The sequence below is a fragment of the Notolepis coatsorum genome (assembly GCF_963971535.1).
Source record: "Notolepis coatsorum genome assembly, chromosome: 11".
Classification (NCBI taxonomy): domain Eukaryota; kingdom Metazoa; phylum Chordata; class Actinopteri; order Aulopiformes; family Paralepididae; genus Notolepis; species Notolepis coatsorum.
Genome location: NC_140175.1, coordinates 121,800,655 through 121,822,611, shown reverse-complemented (window position 1 = coordinate 121,822,611; position 21,957 = coordinate 121,800,655). Strand labels below are relative to the sequence as shown.

The window sequence follows — 21,957 nt, the reverse complement described above, 5'->3', positions numbered from 1 at the left end:
AATTCACCTGAGAAAAAAGAAAATGAAATAAAAATGAATAAAGAGAAAAACAGAGACTTTTAGAGCTACATTATGCAAATCACTAAATCAATGGAGTAATTATTTAAAATATTAGAATAACCTTGTCATGCTTGTACCTTTAGATGTGGCTGAACAGTAAGTAATAAATGCCTTATTGAACTTTATAGCATTATATTCTAGAAGTTTGTAGAATACTCTTGTGAATTCGTAAACACTGCCGTTATGTTCCAGAATGATCTTCCTACCCAGGGGTCATGACCTAATAGTATTTTCCGGAATATTCCATTGTGCCCCTGAGCAGTCGGGAGAGGAGTCCAGAATGTTCCATAATTCCAAGGGTTCTTAAAGCTTAAAGATAAAACAAAATGGATGCATTTTGTATTTGGTATTTTGTATTTATTAGTTAAGTTTTAACCTGTATTTATTATTTATTATTGTCTTGTCAGTATTATTATTATTGTTGAAAAAAGATATATGTGATCCAAAAAAAAAAAAAATGCATGTAGAGTAATATACTGTATTATCTATATGTCAAACTAACACTCTACTACAAGACCTGCTCATCAAACTAACACTCTACTACAAGCCATGCATGTTAAACTAACACTCTACTACAAGCCCTGCTCATCAAACTAACTCTCTACTACAAGCCCTGTTCATCAAACTAACTCTACTACAAGCCCTGCTCATCAAACTAACTCTACTACAAGACCTGCTCATCAAACTAACTCTACTACAAGCCCTGCTCATCAAACTAACTCTACTACAAGCCCTGCTCATCAAACTAACTCTACTACAAGCCCTGCTCATCAAACTAACTCTATTACAAGACCTGCTCATCAAACTAACACTCTACTACAAGCCCTGCTCATCAAACTAACACTCTACTACAAGCCCTGCTCATCAAACTAACTCTACTACAAGCCCTGCTCATCAAACTAACACTCTACTACAAGACCTGCTCATCAAACTAACTACTACAAGACCTGCTCATCAAACTAACACTCTACAAAAGCCCTGCTCATCAAACTAACTCTCTACTACAAGCCCTGTTCATCAAACTAACTCTCTACAAAAGCCCTGCTCATCAAACTAACTCTCTACTACAAGCCCTGCTCATCAAACTAACTCTACTACAAGCCCTGCTCATCAAACTAACACTGTACTACAAGCCCTGCTCATCAAACTAACTCTACTACAAGCCCTGCTCATCAAACTAACACTCTACTACAAGACCTGCTCATCAAACTAACACTCTACTACAAGACCTGCTCATCAAACTAACACTCTACTACAAGACCTGCTCATCAAACTAACACTCTACTACAAGACCTGCTCATCAAACTAACTCTCTACTACAAGCCCTGCTCATCAAACTAACTCTCTACTACAAGCCCTGTTCATCAAACTAACTCTCTACAAAAGCCCTGCTCATCAAACTAACTCTCTACTACAAGCCCTGTTCATCAAACTAACTCTCTACAAAAGCCCTGCTCATCAAACTAACTCTCTACTACAAGCCCTGCTCATCAAACTAACACTCTACTACAAGCCCTGCTCATCAAACTAACTCTACTACAAGCCCTGCTCATCAAACTAACTCTCTACTACAAGCCCTGCTCATCAAACTAACTCTACTACAAGCCCTGCTCATCAAACTAACACTGTACTACAAGCCCTGCTCATCAAACTAACTCTACTACAAGCCCTGCTCATCAAACTAACACTCTACTACAAGACCTGCTCATCAAACTAACACTCTACTACAAGACCTGCTCATCAAACTAACACTCTACTACAAGACCTGCTCATCAAACTAACTCTCTACTACAAGCCCTGCTCATCAAACTAACTCTCTACTACAAGCCCTGTTCATCAAACTAACTCTCTACAAAAGCCCTGCTCATCAAACTAACTCTCTACTACAAGCCCTGTTCATCAAACTAACTCTCTACAAAAGCCCTGCTCATCAAACTAACTCTCTACTACAAGCCCTGCTCATCAAACTAACACTCTACTACAAGCCCTGCTCATCAAACTAACTCTACTACAAGCCCTGCTCATCAAACTAACTCTCTACTACAAGCCCTGCTCATCAAACTAACTCTACTACAAGCCCTGCTCATCAAACTAACACTGTACTACAAGCCCTGCTCATCAAACTAACTCTACTACAAGCCCTGCTCATCAAACTAACACTATACTACAAGACCTGCTCATCAAACTAACACTCTACTACAAGACCTGCTCATCAAACTAACACTCTACTACAAGACCTGCTCATCAAACTAACACTCTACTACAAGACCTGCTCATCAAACTAACTCTCTACTACAAGCCCTGCTCATCAAACTAACTCTCTACTACAAGCCCTGCTCATCAAGCTAACTCTACTACAAGCCCTGCTCATCAAACTAACTCTACTACAAGACCTGCTCATCAAACTAACTCTACTACAAGACCTGCTCATCAAACTAACTCTACTACAAGCCCTGCTCATCAAACTAACTCTACTACAAGCCCTGCTCATCAAACTAACACTCTACTACAAGCCCTGCTCATCAAACTAACTCTACTACAAGCCCTGCTCATCAAACTAACACTACTACAAGCCCTGCTCATCAAACTAACTCTACTACAAGCCCTGCTCATCAAACTAACACTCTACTACAAGCCCTGCTCATCAAACTAACTCTCTACTACAAGACCTGCTCATCAAACTAACTCTACTACAAGCCCTGCTCATCAAACTAACACTCTACTACAAGCCCTGCTCATCAAACTAACACTCTACTACAAGACCTGCTCATCAAACTAACACTCTACTACAAGACCTGCTCATCAAACTAACACTCTACCAGCCCTGCTCATCAAACTAACACTCTACTACAAGCCCTGCATGTTAAACTTCCTCATTCAGTTTGTGCGCTTGTTATTATCTCCCAGGTGTGACTCTGAAACGTCTTGCAGTAGAGTAATACAGTAACATGTTCATGAATGTAAAGGGGCAGTGGTTTAAGGGTTAATGACCTCCAGGGCGGCTGGGTGGCGCAGCGGACATTGCGCTTGTCACCAACGCAAGAGACACCGGGTTCGACTCCGGCTGTCGGCGTTGCCTCCGGCTTGGGCCGGCCGTCATACTGGCTCAAGTGGCAGAGTCAGCGGTTGGAAGTCGATGGGTGGTAATCTGGACGTTGTGGACAGCGACTCCTACAGGTTGGTTGGGGCGCCTGCACAGCAGAGACAGGAAAATAGCGGGGGTAGTGTGAGCCTCCCACACGTTACACCTCGCCAAAGAGAGTCCGCGATGGCAGGTGAAAAGATGTGACAGGCTGCCTCCTCGTGTACCGGAGGGGACACGTGATGCAAGGCTTCTATCCTCCCTACAACCGACCAGTGGGGGGCATATGCAAGCAACGTTCAAGACAGGGGAGGGAAGAATTGGAAACAGCGAAATTGTGATGGGAGAAAAATTGAAAATAAGGAGAAAAAGTGAAAAAGAAAAAAAAAGGGTTAATGACCTCCTGTATGCCTAGCAACTTTCATGAAGTATATTTTCACCACTTTTCAACATCAATGGCCATGTGAAAGGTAGGCTGAGTAGGGTTGGGTACCGTTCACATTTGAACCGAAACCGGTACCCAGCGGTACCTTTTTCTGTACTTTAGTCTCTAAAATTTGTATCTACCTACCTCAGTTGTAAAAAAAAAATTCCAAACTTCTAATTATTTATTAGTGTGGGTGACCTGGCGAAGCCAGGTTGCAACCACACTATAGTAATCTATACTCTTTTTATTTCTTCTTTATTCCGCCGATTTTGCCAACAAAACTCCTCCCAGAGCGTTCGCGCCCCATACACGTGAAAGGTATCAAAACGACGGCTTGCAAAAACTCGAGTGTCTATTACTTTTCGGAAAGTTTCACCGCATCGTTAGGCTACGAATCGACTTTAAACGGGAACATTTCGGTCCCATTGGAAATGAATGGCAAGTTAGAGTGGAGGAGGTGAAAAAAAAATGTCTACCACCTTGGGTAAATTGCGACAGTGATCTCAATTTTGGACGTAGAAAAAAAAAAACATCAAAACGATGACACGGCTGTCGCCTCGCTCACAAAAAAATAAATGGAATTGGACATTTCTATCTCAACTGATGACCATTTCTTTGAAAGTTATCCTCCCCATAGACACCAATGTGTTCCCACTCTAAGAAAAAGCAGGTTTTATCGCTTTTCCCCCCTTGTGTTCTGATCGTCACCGGGGCCACAATTGTCGACGGAATGCCACAATATCGCACACAACCCTTCACATACCCCTTGAAAGTAAAAACGCTTCAGCTCTTATCGTTTGCTTTTAATCATCGTGAGAATGCAGTCATGCATCTGCCCTCATTGAAATACATTGGATCGAAAGTGCAAGTCATTCGTGCCTAATTAGGTAACAGGTGTGTGGCTCATGGCTACAGCTGACCTGCCAATGACCTCTCATGGAGTTAACCCTTAATCGCCCCTCTGTGTAGCAGTACTGAATTGCTTGACAGCGCCCTCTGTCTTGCGGGTTGTGTCATTGTACTCAGTAGGGATGTCCTCTTTCATTGGGGGATATCCTCTTTCATTGGTCGATGTTGACCACTCCCCCGATCCTTAGACCACGCCCCCTTAGGCCACACCCCCTTAGTGTATCTCTTGAACCGTTTGTCGTAGAGACTTGCGGGTTGTGCCATTGGACTCGGTAGGGATATCCTCTTTCATTGGTCGATGTTGACCACTCCCCCGATCCTTAGACCACGCCCCCTTAGGCCACACCGCCTTAGTGTATCTCTTGAACCGTTTGTCGTCGAGACTTGCGGGTTGTGCCATTGGACTCGGTAGGGATATCCTCTTTCATTGGTCGATATTGACCACTCCCCCGATCCGTAGACCACGCCCACTTAGGCCACACCCCCTTAGTGTATCTCTTGAACCGTTTGTCGTCGAGACTTGCGGGTTGTTCCATTGTACTCGGTAGGGATATCCTCTTTCATTGGTCGATGTTGACCACTCCCCCGATCCGTAGACCACACCCCCTTAGCCCACACCCCCTTAGTCCAGAATTTCATAAACGTTTTTTTTTCCTTTTTTTATATATATTTTTTTCATAAAACAAATATTTTTTGACGAAAAAGTCAAAAAAAAATTTCAGAGCCTGGAGCTCAACACTTAGTCTGATTTCTAAAAAGGGGGCCAGTACTCCAGATCTGACCACCCTGGACCACTTTCCCCGAAATGGGACTGAAAAACTACTTTTTTTACTTTTTTGTCAAAGAAAATGTTTTTTATGAAAAATAAAAAATATATAAAAAAAAACGTATTAAAGGATAACTCCACTATTTTGGGAAATTAGCTTATTTAACATCTTCCCTGGAGTTAGACAAGAAGATGCATACCTTTTTTGTCTCTGTGCGTGCATTTTAGCTTTGGGAATAGATGCTCCGTTAGCATAGCTTAGCTTCATCACTGGAAGTGAGGCAGGACAGTAGCCTTACAGTGCCTTACAGTGTATTGCAAGGTCTGACATTGACCAAACTTGATATGCATGACCTTGGTGGGCTCTAGGTCAACTCCTGAAAAGGGGGTCAATGTCAGACTTTGCAATCAAAAGTTAGGGGGCTATTAACCCTTGCCATAATTTCAGTGCGCCCCTAACTTTTGATTGCAAGGTCTGACATTGACCCCCTTTTCAGGAGTTGACCTAGAGCCCACCAAGGTCATGCATATCAAGTTTGGTCAATGTCAGACCTTGCAATACACTGTAAGGCACTGTAAGGCTACTGTCCTGCCTCACTTCCAGTGATGAAGCTAAGCTATGCTAACGGAGCATCTATTCCCAAAGCTAAAATGCACGCACAGAGACAAAAAAGGTATGCATCTTCTTGTCTAACTCCAGGGAAGATGTTAAATAAGCTAATTTCCCAAAATAGTGGAGTTATCCTTTAAAAAGAATTTCTGAGTTTTTAAAAATTTTCGGGAGGTTGTGCCATTGTACTCAGTAGGGATGTCCTCTTTCATTGGTCTATGTTGACCATGCCCATAGTTTGGCTCCTCCCCCTTTTTTTATCTTTTGAACCGTTTGTCATAGAGACTCGCGAGAGACCCTCTCCCGTTGGCCGGCGGTGCACAGGCGTCACCCACACTTTCACAATTTCCCCCGCGCGGAATTGTCTAGTTATCATTATTATTTATCTACATTTACATTTAGTCATTTAGCTGACGCTTTTATCCAAAGCGACTTACAAGTTCTGTACGACAAGTCATCAGGAAGGGTACAACTCTATCAGCTGAGTAACAATGTTCATCAAAGTGTTGCGTGTTACAGTATAGGTTAGTTTATTAGGACAAGTGCATGACAGTACGGTTAGTTAGGGTTAGATTTTTTATCTAGAACAATTTGTTAATATTATGTAATATTGCAGCGAGCGTTGTCTGCATCTAGCTTTGTAAAGTGTAACCACACTTGCGACAGTTTTCGGCTTGCCATTGCCCCCGACTGCTTTGTTGTTGTTGAATCAAGTCAAATCCTAGGTAAGCGTGTATTGCGCGTGTGAACGTTCGACATGAACGTGCGGCACATTTCATAGGTTTCGTTTTGCGGTAAACAAAACGTTGACGTCATCGGACTTCATTATTATTATTTTTTTATATATTTTATTACCGAAATGTGGCACCGTGGATCTCACGTGAATTGGTACTCTGTGTAGTACTGACGTTTTTCGGTCGATACCCTTAACTCAATCAGTGCCAGCTATTGGCCTCATCCTGTTCTAGCTAGGCCACGCTTTAAAAGATAGCAGTGGGTCACCTGCTAAATCTATATTTTATATTGTAGCTATGGGTCCAATGTCATTGTCAATTGACAGTATGAAGCTCTGCAATTTTTTTTTTTTTTTTTTTTTTTTGTCTTTTTCCCCCTCCATTTTCCTCCGATTTTCTCCCATCCCAATGTTAGTCGTATGCCAATTCCCAGTCCCTTCCTGGTCGCAGCGCACTTACCCCCCACAGTCAGATCATCTGGGAGAGTGGAGGCTACCACGTGCTTCCTCCGACACACGTCCAGCCAATCACCGCTTCTTTTCACCTGGCAGCGCGGATTCTCATCGAGAGGGCGTAGCGTGTGGGAGGACCACACTATCCCCCTCGAGTCCTATCCGCGCTTAGCAGGCGCCCCGACCGAACTGTAGGAGTCGCTGTTTACAACGACCCGGACCCACCCCGCCAGCTTCTCCCACCCTCTAATACAGCCAATTGTATTAGTGCAGACGGCCAGCCAAGCTGGTGACAACCCCGGAGCTGTGAGCTGGATTCGAACAGGCGAATCCAGCTCACAGCTCCGGGGCTGGTGACGAACGCAATCTCCGCTCGGCCACCTAACCGCGAAGCTCTGCAATTTTCAATCAATTCAATCAATCAATCAATCCCACCTACCAACCTCCTCCAATGTACAGTTTCTTCGTCAAATGTATATACTATTTTTTAAACTCTTTTTGTATCACAAATAATTAGGGGTGCACCGAATGGGAAATTCTTGGCCGAAACCGATTCCCGAAAATAGGAAACAGTTGGCCGAAAACCGAATGCCAAAAGGCCGAAAATGATTCATAGAATAGAATTTTTTTTTACCAATGTTGTTCAGCTACCTGATTATTGAAAAATATATGATTATGGCAAAACTTAACTTAAATAATAAATAATCACTATTATGGGTCCATAAAACATTTATTCAGCACTTCTGAATGCATACAGTACATTAATTCCAAGTCAAGTGCATTTTCTTTTCTCTGTAGGATAACTACAACAAAGTGCATTCAGAACAAAGCCAATGTGCTTTAAAACTGCATAAAGATCTGCACACATGAGAGGGAGAATAGCTTATAGCAGACTTAATGATGTTACTGTAGTGGCTACAGTAAGCATTTTATATAAAAGTACTCTGTATTTTTGTATGACAACTAATAAAGAACTACTGTCATAATTCACGGCGTTCTATCCTACATGGAAGGATTGTTGTATTTACTACATCTCCTGTGACTATTAGCAGGGATGACGTCGCTTTAAGAGAGACGAGTGAATAGAGGACCGGAAGCCTTGTTAGCTAGCTTAATGCTAACGTTAATCAAAAAGGTTTTTAACCGCGACGGGCATATAGTAATGATGGGGATATAAAGCATGTTAAAAACTACAATTCCCATGGTTCAACATTTCCATTTCCGGTTCCGGGTCAGAATAGACGATCGCAAATAGAAAACTTAAAATGATATAAGTACACTTTTAACCTATTGCTAAACTATTGCCAACCTAACGTTTTACATTCTACATGCATTTGTGACATAGTAGTGATGTTAATACTTGAAAACGGTTGATTTTAAAATCACAAATTATTTTCATCATTCATAAAAATATGCCTATATGATAATAATGTCAAAAGGGGTCGGTACCGACCCTGTCGAGTGGAACAGGTGGTAATGAGATCTACCAACACATACATGTTATACACGTTATACAATCTCTGGTAATTAGATCTACTAACACATACATCTTATACACGTTATACACTCTCTGGTAATGAGATCTACCAACACATACGTTTTATACACGTTATACAATCTCTGGTGATGAGATCTACCAACACATACATCTTATACACGTTATACACTCTCTGGTGATGAGATCTACCAACACATGCATCTTATACACGTTATACACTCTCTGGTAATGAGATCTACCAACACATACATCTTATACACGTTATACACTCTCTGGTAATGAGATCTACCAACACATACATCTTATACACGTTATACACTCTCTGGTAATGAGATCTACCAACACATACGTTTTATACACGTTATACAATCTCTGGTAATGAGATCTACCAACACATACATCTTATACACGTTATACACTCTCTGGTAATGAGATCTACCAACACATACGTTTTATACACGTTATACAAACTCTGGTAATGAGATCTACCAACACATACATCTTATACACGTTATACACTCTCTGGTAATGAGATCTACCAACACATACATCTTATACACGTTATACAAACTCTGGTAATGAGATCTACCAACACATACATGTTATACACGTTATACAATCTCTGGGAATGATTCTGTACTAAGGCTGAGATCTACCAACACATACATGTTATACACGTTATACCATCTCTGGTAATGGCAACAAGTCAAAATTAGACGTAATGAAAATCCTTTTAAGTAATTTCATATTCATCATCTCTAGTAAGAGTCTAGGAGAATGTGGGAAACACAGTTTGTTTTGTATTAAATGGACTTTTCAATTAGTTAACAAAGATAATTTTCAATAATTTTTCAATTGTCAAACAATAAGCTGATGAAAGGTACATTTAACTGAACACTTAGTGGCATGTTGTCACTGGAAGAGTCACTTCAAACATCTGTACGCCATGTTTTAAAGGATAATGCTGTGAATTTCCAACATGAGAATATGTCCATATGTCACCTTAAGGATGTTCTGTGGTCATTAGCAGAAGTTTTGAATCTTTTCCAGACCCCACAGGTCACAGGTCACAGGAGCACACCGGCCCTCTGGAGTAAGAATCACAAGACTGTGTGATTTGAGGGCAAACTGAGAGCCTATTTGAGTTTTCCCAACCGAATGAGCCACAGAAATCTAAAGTGTTTCCTGTTTTGCAAAAGTTTGTTATAAATGGATCTTGTTGTTTGACAAAGATCCATTTATATTTTTCTGTCTGACCACAGTCTTCCCGAAGGTAAGATATAGACATGTGGTGTGACAGTGGCTCGGGAGGTAGAGCGGTCGTCTGGTAATCTGGAGGTTCCCGGTTCGATTCCCGCTCCTCCCGGGCAGCTTGTCGATGTGTCCTTGAGCAAGACACTTAACCCCTATGTGCTCCCGATGAGCAGGTTGGCACCTTGCATGGTCGCCTCCACCATCAGTGAGTGAATGGGTCAAATGTGACAAATTGTAAAGCGCTTTGGATAAAAGCACTATATAAATGCACCATTTACCATTTAATTTACATGCACAAAAAAAACACCATGTCTATACTCCATGTCTCCGTATTCTGTCTGACTCTGTACTCATACCAGTTGAACGATTGCCATGTCTTGTCATCGCCAGGAACTTTGTGGCCTTTGAGGTCCCGAGGGAGGAGGAGTTCTCCCCCCTGAAGAACGCGGACGGAGCAGCCTTGGACACTCCGACGACAGCCAGGTGCTCCTTACTGGCGCTGCACTGCCGCTGGGCCCTGGAGGCCGGAGCCTCCTTCTTAGACGAACACGGGGCGCCGATTCCCCCGACACACGGGTCAGAGGAACAGTCCGTTTGTCACATCTTCTGTTTATTTCTACTTTTCTTTTGTATGGATTTTTCTTTAGATAGGACAGTGAGTGAGAGAAGATCACGGCGAGAGAGAGAGAGAGAGAAGTGGACATGAAACAAGATGTTGGAATGACATGGTACTACGGTGTGCCTCAGGGTCAGCCACTAGGTCCTCTATTGTTCGCTCACATTTAATGGAAGAATTTGCCTGGCGAGCTACACCTCCCTCCCATTTAGTGATCTTTTGGTTTGCAGATACAGTTATATACACCAAGAACATACTGCTGCTCACTCAAAGAAACAACACATCTAGAATCATATATCTTGTATTTTAAGGGGCATTTAGGTGCTATTTAACTGGAAGCCTATCATTCTCTTGTGAGGAGGACATAAAACTTAACAACGTATTCTGTGTCGACGGCTCAGCTGCATCATCCCAGAGCAGACCTCTAGTGAACTACATCACCCAGAGGAGAGCAGACCTCTAGTGAAATACATTACCCAGAGGAGAGCAGACCTCTAGTGAACTACAGACACAGGAGAGAAGACCTCTAGTGAACTACAGACACAGAGGAGAGGAGACCTCTAGTGAACTACAGACACAGAGCAGAGCAGACCTCTAGTGAACTACAGACACAGAGGAGAGCAGACGTCTAGTGAACTACAGACACAGAGGAGAGCAGACCTCTAGTGAACTACAGACACAGAGGAGAGCAGACCTCTAGTGAACTACAGACACAGAGGAGAGCAGACCTCTAGTGAACTACAGACACAGAGCAGACCTCTAGTGAACTACAGACACAGAGCAGACCTCTAGTGAACTACAGACACAGAGCAGACCTCTAGTGAACTACAGACACAGAGGAGAGGAGACCTCTAGTGAACTACAGACACAGAGGAGACCTCTAGTGAACTACAGACACAGAGGAGACCTCTGGTGAACTACGGACACAGAGCAGACCTCTAGTGAACTACAGACACAGAGGAGAGCAGACCTCTAGTGAACTACAGACACAGAGCAGACCTCTAGTGAACTACAGACACAGAGGAGACCTCTAGTGCAGTGGTTCCCAAAGTCGGGGTCGCGACCCAAAGGTGGGCCGCGAGCAGCCACGGATGGGCCGCGAGATGATTAAAAAAAAAAAAAAAAAATGTATTTAATTTTCTTTGTCATGCCACTGAACTTAGAAGCAGGCCAGGACAGTGTTTCTAGTTGTATTCAAAAATTCTATTCTATTGTATTCTAAAATGTGACTATATGGTTTTATATTAACTTAATAAATAAACAAAAACGAAAAATGTATTTCAACGAACATTTCAAACTAAATAACAGATTATGCACATAAAACGCTGAAAACAACCGAAGCAACAATAGTATTTTAATGAGGCTATTATTATTATCATTATTATTTTGCAACAAGTTAGCCCTCTCATAAATAGCACATATAAATGAATAACTAACTTGAACTAACTTAATAGGATTGAAGTGATATTTGGCTTAAAAAATCGGTCGCCTGGCAAAAAAAATAAATAAAAAAAGCCAGACGATGTGCATTGGGCCGCGGCTCTCTGACGCCTTATTTTCTGGGCCCCGGCCTGAAAAGTTTGGGAACCCCTGCTCTAGTGAACTACAGACAGAGGAGAGCAGACCTCTAGTGAACTACAGACACAGAGGAGAGCAGACCTCTAGTGAACTACAGACACAGAGCAGACCTCTAGTGAACTACAGACACAGAGGAGAGCAGACCTCTAGTGAACTACAGACACAGAGGAGACCTATAGTGAACTACAGACACAGAGGAGAGCAGACCTCTAGTGAACTACAGACACAGAGCAGACCTCTAGTGAACTACAGACACAGAGCAGACCTCTAGTGAACTACAGACACAGAGGAGACCTCTAGTGAACTACAGACACAGAGGAGACCTCTAGTGAACTACAGACACAGAGCAGACCTCTAGTGAACTACAGACACAGAGCAGACCTCTAGTGAACTACAGACACAGAGCAGACCTCTAGTGAACTACAGACACAGAGCAGACCTCTAGTGAACTACAGACACAGAGGAGAGCAGACCTCTAGTGAACTACAGACACAGAGCAGACCTCTAGTGAACTACAGACACAGAGCAGACCTCTAGTGAACTACAGACACAGAGGAAAGCAGACCTCTAGTGAACTACAGACACAGAGCAGACCTCTAGTGAACTACAGACACAGAGGAGAGCAGACCTCTAGTGAACTACAGACACAGAGTAGACCTCTAGTGAACTACAGACACAGAGCAGACCTCTAGTGAACTACAGACACAGAGCAGACCTCTAGTGAACTACAGACACAGAGCAGACCTCTAGTGAACTACAGACACAGAGCAGACCTCTAGTGAACTACAGACACAGAGCAGACCTCTAGTGAACTACAGACACAGAGGAGACCTCTAGTGAACTACAGACACAGAGCAGACCTCTAGTGAACTACAGACACAGAGCAGACCTCTAGTGAACTACAGACACAGAGGAGACCTCTAGTGAACTACAGACACAGAGCAGACCTCTAGTGAACTACAGACACAGAGCAGACCTCTAGTGAACTACAGACACAGAGCAGACCTCTAGTGAACTACAGACACAGAGGAGACCTGGGGTGACAGTGGCTCAGGAGGTAGAGCAGTCGTCTGGCAATCCGGAGGTTACCGGTTCGATTCCCGCTCCTCCCGGGCAGCGTGTCGATGTGTCCTTGAGCAAGACACTTAACCCCTAATTGCTCCCGATGAGCAGGTTGGCACCTTGCATGGTTGCCTCCGCCATCGGTGTGTGAATGTGTGAGTGAATGGGTAATATGTGAGTAACAAATTGTAAAGCGCTTTGGATAAAAGCGCTATATAAAAAAGCAGCCATTTACCATTTACCTCTAGTGAACTACTATGTTACTTGTTTATTGCACAATGTTGTTTTATTGGATTCTATTATATGTTGTTACTACTGTATCGCACATCGTTGCGGGCAAGACCACCCGCATTTCATTGTATACTTGTACGCCGTGACAAATAAAACTCTTGACTTGACTTGACTTGACTTGTAGTAGGTAGTAGTATAGATGTAGTAGGTAGTAGTATAGATGTAGTAGGTAGTAGTATAGATGTAGTAGGTAGTAGACGTATAGATGTAGTAGGTAGTAGTATAGATGTAGTAGTATAGATGTAGTAGGTAGTAGTATAGATGTAGTAGGTAGTAGTATAGATGTAGTAGTATAGATGTAGTAGGTAGTAGTATAGATGTAGTAGGTAGTAGTATAGATGTAGTAGGTAGTAGTATAGATGTAGTAGTATAGATGTAGTAGGTAGGTAGTAGTATAGATGTAGTAGTATAGATGTAGTAGGTAGTAGTATAGATGTAGTAGGTAGTAGTATAGATGTAGTAGTATAGATGTAGTAGGTAGTATTATAGATGTAGTAGGTAGTAGTATTGTAAAGGCCGAATGAGTGTTTTTTGTTATTGATTATTATTATTATTAGTATTATTATTATCATTATTATCATTATTATTATCAATAGAAGGTTACAATTTATGGGAATGTAATGATTTATGGGAATGTAATGATTTATGGGAATGTAATGATTTATGGGAATGTTATGATTCTGTGTAACCTGTTGGGTGGACTCTGTTGCGCTGTGGGTGGATCACCTGCACCTGTCAGGTGATCAGCCACAGCGCGGCGGAGATCATTAAATAGGTGATAGGAATCAGCTGGTGGGTTGGTAGCCGATGGGGAAAGCATATGATTTTCTTACCGCTTAGATCGCTTAGATCGCTTTAGAACGCTTAGAACGCTTGATCGCTTCAGGACGCCTTCGGAAACGGTTTTAGATTAGTCTTATTTAGGAAACACTTTAAGCAATTAGACCAGGTTATATGACGCTTAGGATCGCTGTGATCAACCCTCCCATGTAACCTACCTATTCTAATTAAATCGGATCACCACATCGGTGTCTGATAACGGAGCTTAATGTGTGGAAGACTATTTCTTTGAACGTTGAGCGCGTATGGATTCACTCCCCGTCTACACCAGGAAGCGGCACCGGCATGTTGCCGCTACATTAAGTAAGAAAATCGCTTTTATTGAAGTCACAGGGGCTTCGGTAAAGTGAAAGAGGACTCGCGCAGATATTGACGCGACCCAAGGCAGAGGTGCGGGTCAATAAGGACAACTGACGAGGAGGACTGAGTCGCAAGAGGACTGACAAGGATCCAGCATTGTTGTGAGAGACAATCACCGATCATCGATCAACCAGAAGGAATCGATCCACACCACCAAACAGTGAATGATCACAGCCCGAGGACATCGCTGCCTGTGATCAGCAACAGGATCGATCAACGAAAGCATCACCACCAAGAGGGGAGGATCCTCCCTCCCGGCTCGAGGACATCAAATGGAACGTGCGTGAGTAGAGTGTATGAATGGAATAGACACTACTGCGTACGTGGCGCGCGCAAACGGCGCCGTGGAATATAAGCCAAATTATAAAGCTGTCTTAAGAACTGGTGGATAAATATAGACAAGATGTCAGATATTGAAACAGAGAACATGGATTTGACACAAGCGGCAGATATTGAAACCGAGAACATGGATTTGACACAAGCGGCAGATATTGAAACAGAGAACATGGATTTGACACAAGCGGAAATGGAGGCTGAATTTAGTCTAAAGAGGGCTGCATTAGAGGCTGAATTAAGCCATAACAGAGCTGCATTAGAGGCATATGCACTTTCCGCCAGAGCTGCATTAAAGGCAGAGAGGGAGATGTTGGAAATTGATACCGACATCTCTGTATCAAAAGCCAAAATCAAAGTAATGGAACATTATGAATTAGAGGATAGATTAAGGCTGCAGGAGGCTAATTTAAAGGCTGAATTAAAGGTTAAATTAAGGCTGCAGGAGCAGGAGCAGCTCCAGCTAATTAGCCACCAGCAACAGCAACAGGAGGCCAGACCGGCTGACAAGAAACAGTTTTACTCTGACTCTGTCAACCCAAGTGACATGCCTGCCTGCAAAGAGCAGCTGAGAAGAGAGGAGAGAGAGCGGAAGTACAAGCGTAGACGGATTGAGGATCAGCGACAACTTCTGCGGCTGCAGAGACGGCTTCAACAGGAGAGGGCCTACCTCGTGTCTCTACAGCAACAACAACAGCAACAACAGCAGCAACAACAGCAACAACAGCAACAACAGCAGCAACAGCAGCAACAACAAGAGCAGCAACAGCAGCAACAGCAGCAACAACAGCAGCAAGAGCAGCAACAACAGCAGCAACAGCAGCAAGAGCAGCAACAACGGCAGCAACAGCAGCAAGAGCAGCAACAGCAGCAACAGCAGCAGCAACAGCAGCAACAGCAGCAAGAGCAGCAACAACGGCAACAACAGCAGCAAGAGCAGCAACAGCAGCAACAGCAGCAGCAACAGCAGCAGCAACAGCAGCAACAGCAGCAAGAGCAGCAACAACGGCAACAACAGCAGCAAGAGCAGCAACAGCAGCAACAACAGCAACAACAGCAGCAAGAGCAGCAACAGCAGCAACAACAGCAGCAAGAGCAGCAACAGCAGCAACAACAGCAGCAAGAGCAGCAACAGCAGCAGCAACAGCAGCAACAGCAGCAAGAGCAGCAACAACGGCAACAACAGCAGCAAGAGCAGCAACAGCAGCAACAGCAGCAGCAACAGCAGCAACAGCAGCAACAGCAGCAGCAACAGCAGCAACAGCGGCAACAACAGCAGCAACAGCAGCAACAGCAGCAACAACAGCAACAACAGCAGCAAGAGCAGCAACAGCAGCAACAACAGCAGCAAGAGCAGCAACAGCAGCAACAACAGCAGCAACAGCAGCAACAACAGCAGCAACAGCAGCAACAACAGCAGCAACAGCAGCAAGAGCAGCAACAGCAGCAACAACAGCAGCAACAGCAGCAGCAGCAGCAACAACACCAACAGCAACAACAACAGAAGCTAGCCCAGAGCCTGGTCCTCCAGGCTCAGCAGAACCAGCAACAGAACCAAGTCCAGATGGCACCAACCCCGAAGTCTGCAGCCAGCCAGGCTCAGCTGAAGAAGAAGCCAGAGGTGAAAGTGAAGTCCCTTGACGGCAAACAAAGACAACAGCTGAAACAGCAGCAGACAGCCGCCACCAAGCCACAGGTGGCTCAGGTTTCCACGCACCTGCAAAATAAGCTCATGAAGGATGCAGAGCGCAAAGATGACGGCACGGATAAACGGAAGGACAAGGACAAGGACAAGTACAAGAACAAGAGAAAGAAGGAGAAAGTGAAGTCACCAGACAGCCAGATTAAGAAGGAAGAGAACAGTTCTGTATTGGAAGAGAACAGTTCACATAAGAATAAGAAGTCTGAGCATGAAGAGGACCCCTACCACTCTCCTAAACACCAGAAGTCTCTGAAGAGGGAGCGAGATGACGTGACAGCAATCGACTTCAAACCTAAGAAAATCAAGACTAAAAACAAGGTCAAGAAAAGTAAACGGGATGAAGAAGAGGACATCAAGCCCAAGAAGACTAAGAACAAGAGAGGAGTAGTGGTGGAGGGAAAAGACAAGTTTGGAGGATCTCAGAGCAGAGACAACTCTGGAGGATCTAAGAGAAAAAACAAGTCTGGAAGATCTCAGAGCAGAGACAACTCTGGAAGATCTAAGTGCAAAGAGAAGACTGGCATATCTAACAGCACAGAGAATGTACCTCTTCAAGAGCTAAACAAAGAAGATAGCCATGTCTGGTACAAGGTGTATCACAAAAGAAGAAAGAGAAGACGACATGAGTGGTGCTTGATTCACATCATCATTCCAAGGCACCACCATGGCAAACTCTGGAGTGAGGTGGATTGTGGACTCTCAAGCCCCCCCCCCTTTCAGCCCACTTTGGTAGGGTAAAGGGGAGGCTGACCAAGGTCCTGACAAGGCCTTGACCTTGAGAAAAGGAAACACAAACACAAGAATGTGAACATGATGCATTGGTGTATTGATCACACGACAATAATACCCAATTAAGACCAAGGAATATGCATCATTAAGACATTTAAGTTTATTATGGACTCTTTTAAGTTATGAATTAATCATCGCTATGAAGATTTATTATTTTGTAACATGGAATGTCCAGAAGACCAGAATATGGACTCGGAATGAACATTATCATATCCATTATGGTGGACTACATGAGCCATGACAGAGCTGCCCCAAGCCCTCAAGACGGCAGCCTCTGGATGGCAAACACGACCAGGAGCATCAGCCACACCGGTTAAAGAGCCAAAGGTGAGGCTTGGTGAAGATAATGGGGCCGGTAAGGACTGTGCCTTAGCCATTATAGTGGACTACACAGCGCCCAGGAACCCTGGCCGCTCGGACGGATCCAGGAAGTCTTTCCAAATGACGAAGGTTCAACCAGTGCCTACTACTGGAGCCAAAGGAGGATTGCCAGCCGTAAATGAACACTCACCTGGCCATGTTATTTATTTTGTAATTGTGTAAACACAATTAGGGGCCGGTGTAAAGGCCGAATGAGTGTTTTTTGTTATTGATTATTATTATTATTATTAGTATTATTATTATCATTATTATCATTATTATTATCAATAGAAGGTTACAATTTATGGGAATGTAATGATTTATGGGAATGTAATGATTTATGGGAATGTAATGATTTATGGGAATGTTATGATTCTGTGTAACCTGTTGGGTGGACTCTGTTGCGCTGTGGGTGGATCACCTGCACCTGTCAGGTGATCAGCCACAGCGCGGCGGAGATCATTAAATAGGTGATAGGAATCAGCTGGTGGGTTGGTAGCCGATGGGGAAAGCATATGATTTTCTTACCGCTTAGATCGCTTAGATCGCTTTAGAACGCTTAGAACGCTTGAGCGCTTCAGGACGCCTTCGGAAACGGTTTTAGATTAGTCTTATTTAGGAAACACTTCAAGCAATTAGACCAGGTTATATGACGCTTAGGATCGCTGTGATCAACCCTCCCATGTAACCTACCTATTCTAATTAAATCGGATCACCACATCGGTGTCTGATAACGGAGCTTAATGTGTGGAAGACTATTTCTTTGAACGTTGAGCGCGTATGGATTCACTCCCCGTCTACACCAGGAAGCGGCACCGGCATGTTGCCGCTACAAGTATAGATGTAGTAGGTAGTAGTATTAGTAGTATAGATGTAGTAGGTAGTAGTATAGATGTAGTAGGTAGTAGTATAGATGTAGTAGGTAGTAGTATAGATGTAGTAGTATAGATGTAGTAGTATAGATGTAGTAGGTAGTAGTATAGATGTAGTAGGTAGTAGTATAGATGTAGTTGGTAGTAGTATAGATGTAGTAGGTAGTAGTATAGATGTAGTAGGTAGTAGTATAGATGTAGTAGTATAGATGTAGTAGTATAGATGTAGTAGTATATATGTAGTAGTATAGATGTAGTAGGTAGTAGTATAGATGTAGTAGGTAGTAGTATAGATGTAGTAGGTAGTAGTATAGATGTAGTAGTATAGATGTAGTAGTATAGATGTAGTAGGTAGTAGTATAGATGTAGTAGGTAGTAGTATAGATGTAGTAGGTAGTAGTATAGATGTAGTAGTATAGATGTAGTAGGTAGTAGTATAGATGTAGTAGGTAGTAGTATAGATGTAGTAGGTAGTAGTATAGATGTAGTAGTATAGATGTAGTAGTATAGATGTAGTAGTATAGATGTAGTAGGTAGTAGTATAGATGTAGTAGGTGGTAGTATAGATGTAGTAGGTAGTAGTATAGATGTAGTAGGTAGTAGTATAGATGTAGTAGTATAGATGTAGTAGGTAGTAGTATAGATGTAGTAGGTAGTAGTATAAATGTAGTAGGTAGTAGTATAGATGTAGTAGGTAGTAGTATAGATGTAGTAGGTAGTAGTATAGATGTAGTAGGTAGTAGTATAGATGTAGTAGTATAGATGTAGTAGGTAGTAGTATAGATGTAGTAGGTAGTAGTATAGATGTAGTAGGTAGTAGTATAGATGTAGTAGGTAGTAGTATAGATGTAGTAGGTAGTAGTATAGATGTAGTAGTATAGATGTAGTAGGTAGTAGTATAGATGTAGTAGGTAGTAGTATAGATGTAGTAGGTAGTAGTATAGATGTAGTAGGTAGTAGTATAGATGTAGTAGTATAGATGTAGTAGTATAGATGTAGTAGTATAGATGTAGTAGGTAGTAGTATAGATGTAGTAGGTAGTAGTATAGATGTAGTAGGTAGTAGTATAGATGTAGTAGTATAGATGTAGTAGGTAGTAGTATAGATGTAGTAGGTAGTAGTATAGATGTAGTAGTATAGATGTAGTAGGTAGTAGTATAGATGTAGTAGGTAGTAGTATAGATGTAGTAGGTAGTAGTATAGATGTAGTAGTATAGATGTAGTAGGTAGTAGTATAGATGTAGTAGTATAGATGTAGTAGGTAGTAGTATAGATGTAGTAGTATAGATGTAGTAGTATAGATGTAGTAGGTAGTAGTATAGATGTAGTAGTATAGATGTAGTAGTATAGATGTAGTAGGTAGTAGTATAGATGTAGTAGGTAGTAGTATAGATGTAGTAGTATAGATGTAGTAGTATAGATGTAGTAGGTAGTAGTATAGATGTAGTAGGTAGTAGTATAGATGTAGTAGGTAGTAGTATAGATGTAGTAGTATAGATGTAGTAGGTAGTAGTATAGATGTAGTAGGTAGTAGTATAGATGTAGTAGGTAGTAGTATAGATGTAGTAGGTAGTAGTATAGATGTAGTAGGTAGTAGTATAGATGTAGTAGGTAGTAGTATAGATGTAGTAGTATAGATGTAGTAGGTAGTAGTATAGATGTAGTAGGTAGTAGTATAGATGTAGTAGGTAGTAGTATAGATGTAGTAGTATAGATGTAGTAGGTAGTAGTATAGATGTAGTAGGTAGTAGTATAGATGTAGTAGTATAGATGTAGTAGGTAGTAGTATAGATGTAGTAGGTAGTAGTATAGATGTAGTAGGTAGTAGTATAGATGGAGTAGGTAGTAGTATAGATGTAGTAGGTAGTAGTATAGATGTAGTAGTATAGATGTAGTAGGTAGTAGTATAGATGTAGTAGGTAGTAGTATAGATGTAGTAGTATAGATGTAGTAGGTAGTAGTATAGATGTAGTAGTATAGATGTATAGATGTAGTAGGTAGTAGTATAGATGTAGTAGGTAGTAGTATAGATGTAGTAGGTAGTAGTATAGATGTAGTAGGTAGTAGTATAGATGTAGTAGTATAGATGTAGTAGGTAGTAGTATAGATGTAGTAGTATAGATGTAGTAGGTAGTAGTATAGATGTAGTAGTATAGATGTAGTAGGTAGTAGTATAGATGTAGTAGGTAGTAGTATAGATGTAGTAGTATAGATGTAGTAGGTAGTAGTATAGATGTAGTAGGTAGTAGTATAGATGTAGTAGTATAGATGTAGTAGTATAGATGTAGTAGTATAGATGTAGTAGGTAGTAGTATAGATGTAGTAGTATAGATGTAGTAGGTAGTAGTATAGATGTAGTAGGTAGTAGTATAGATGTAGTAGGTAGTAGTATAGATGTAGTAGGTAGTAGTATAGATGTAGTAGGTAGTAGTATAGATGTAGTAGGTAGTAGTATAGATGTAGTAGTATAGATGTAGTAGGTAGTAGTATAGATGTAGTAGGTAGTAGTATAGATGTAGTAGGTAGTAGTATAGATGTAGTAGGTAGTAGTATAGATGTAGTAGTATAGATGTAGTAGGTAGTAGTATAGATGTAGTAGGTAGTAGTATAGATGTAGTAGGTAGTAGTATAGATGTAGTAGTATAGATGTAGTAGGTAGTAGTATAGATGTAGTAGGTAGTAGTATAGATGTAGTAGTATAGATGTAGTAGGTAGTAGTATAGATGTAGTAGTATAGATGTAGTAGGTAGTAGTATATATGTAGTAGGTAGTAGTATAGATGTAGTAGGTAGTAGTATAGATGTAGTAGGTAGTAGTATAGATGTAGTAGGTAGTAGTATAGATGTAGTAGGTAGTAGTATAGATGTAGTAGTATAGATGTAGTAGGTAGTAGTATAGATGTAGTAGGTAGTAGTATAGATGTAGTAGGTAGTAGTATAGATGTAGTAGGTAGTAGTATAGATGTAGTAGGTAGTAGTATAGATGTAGTAGGTAGTAGTATAGATGTAGTAGGTAGTAGTATAGATGTAGTAGGTACTAGTATAGATGTAGTAGGTAGTAGTATAGATGTAGTAGTATAGATGTAGTAGGTAGTAGTATAGATGTAGTAGTATAGATGTAGTAGGTAGTAGTATAGATGTAGTAGGTAGTAGTATAGATGTAGTAGTATAGATGTAGTAGGTAGTAGTATAGATGTAGTAGGTAGTAGTATAGATGTAGTAGGTAGTAGTATAGATGTAGTAGGTAGTAGTATAGATGTAGTAGGTAGTAGTATAGATGTAGTAGGTAGTAGTATAGATGTAGTAGGTAGTAGTATAGATGTAGTAGGTAGTAGTATAGATGTAGTAGTATAGATGTAGTAG

The 21,957-nt window shown here is 41.8% G+C and overlaps 1 protein-coding gene across 2 annotated transcripts in view; it reads left to right on the top strand.

Moving 5' to 3' along the window:
* uap1l1 (UDP-N-acetylglucosamine pyrophosphorylase 1 like 1) overlaps positions 1-21,957 on the top strand; it is a 47,437-nt gene that overhangs the window by 20,850 nt on the left and 4,630 nt on the right. For both annotated transcript variants that reach the window (XM_084324693.1, XM_084324692.1), the window contains exon 9: positions 10,183-10,368. In XM_084324693.1, coding sequence (XP_084180819.1) covers positions 10,183-10,368 — 186 coding nt within the window. The remainder of the gene's footprint in view (positions 1-10,182; positions 10,369-21,957) is intronic.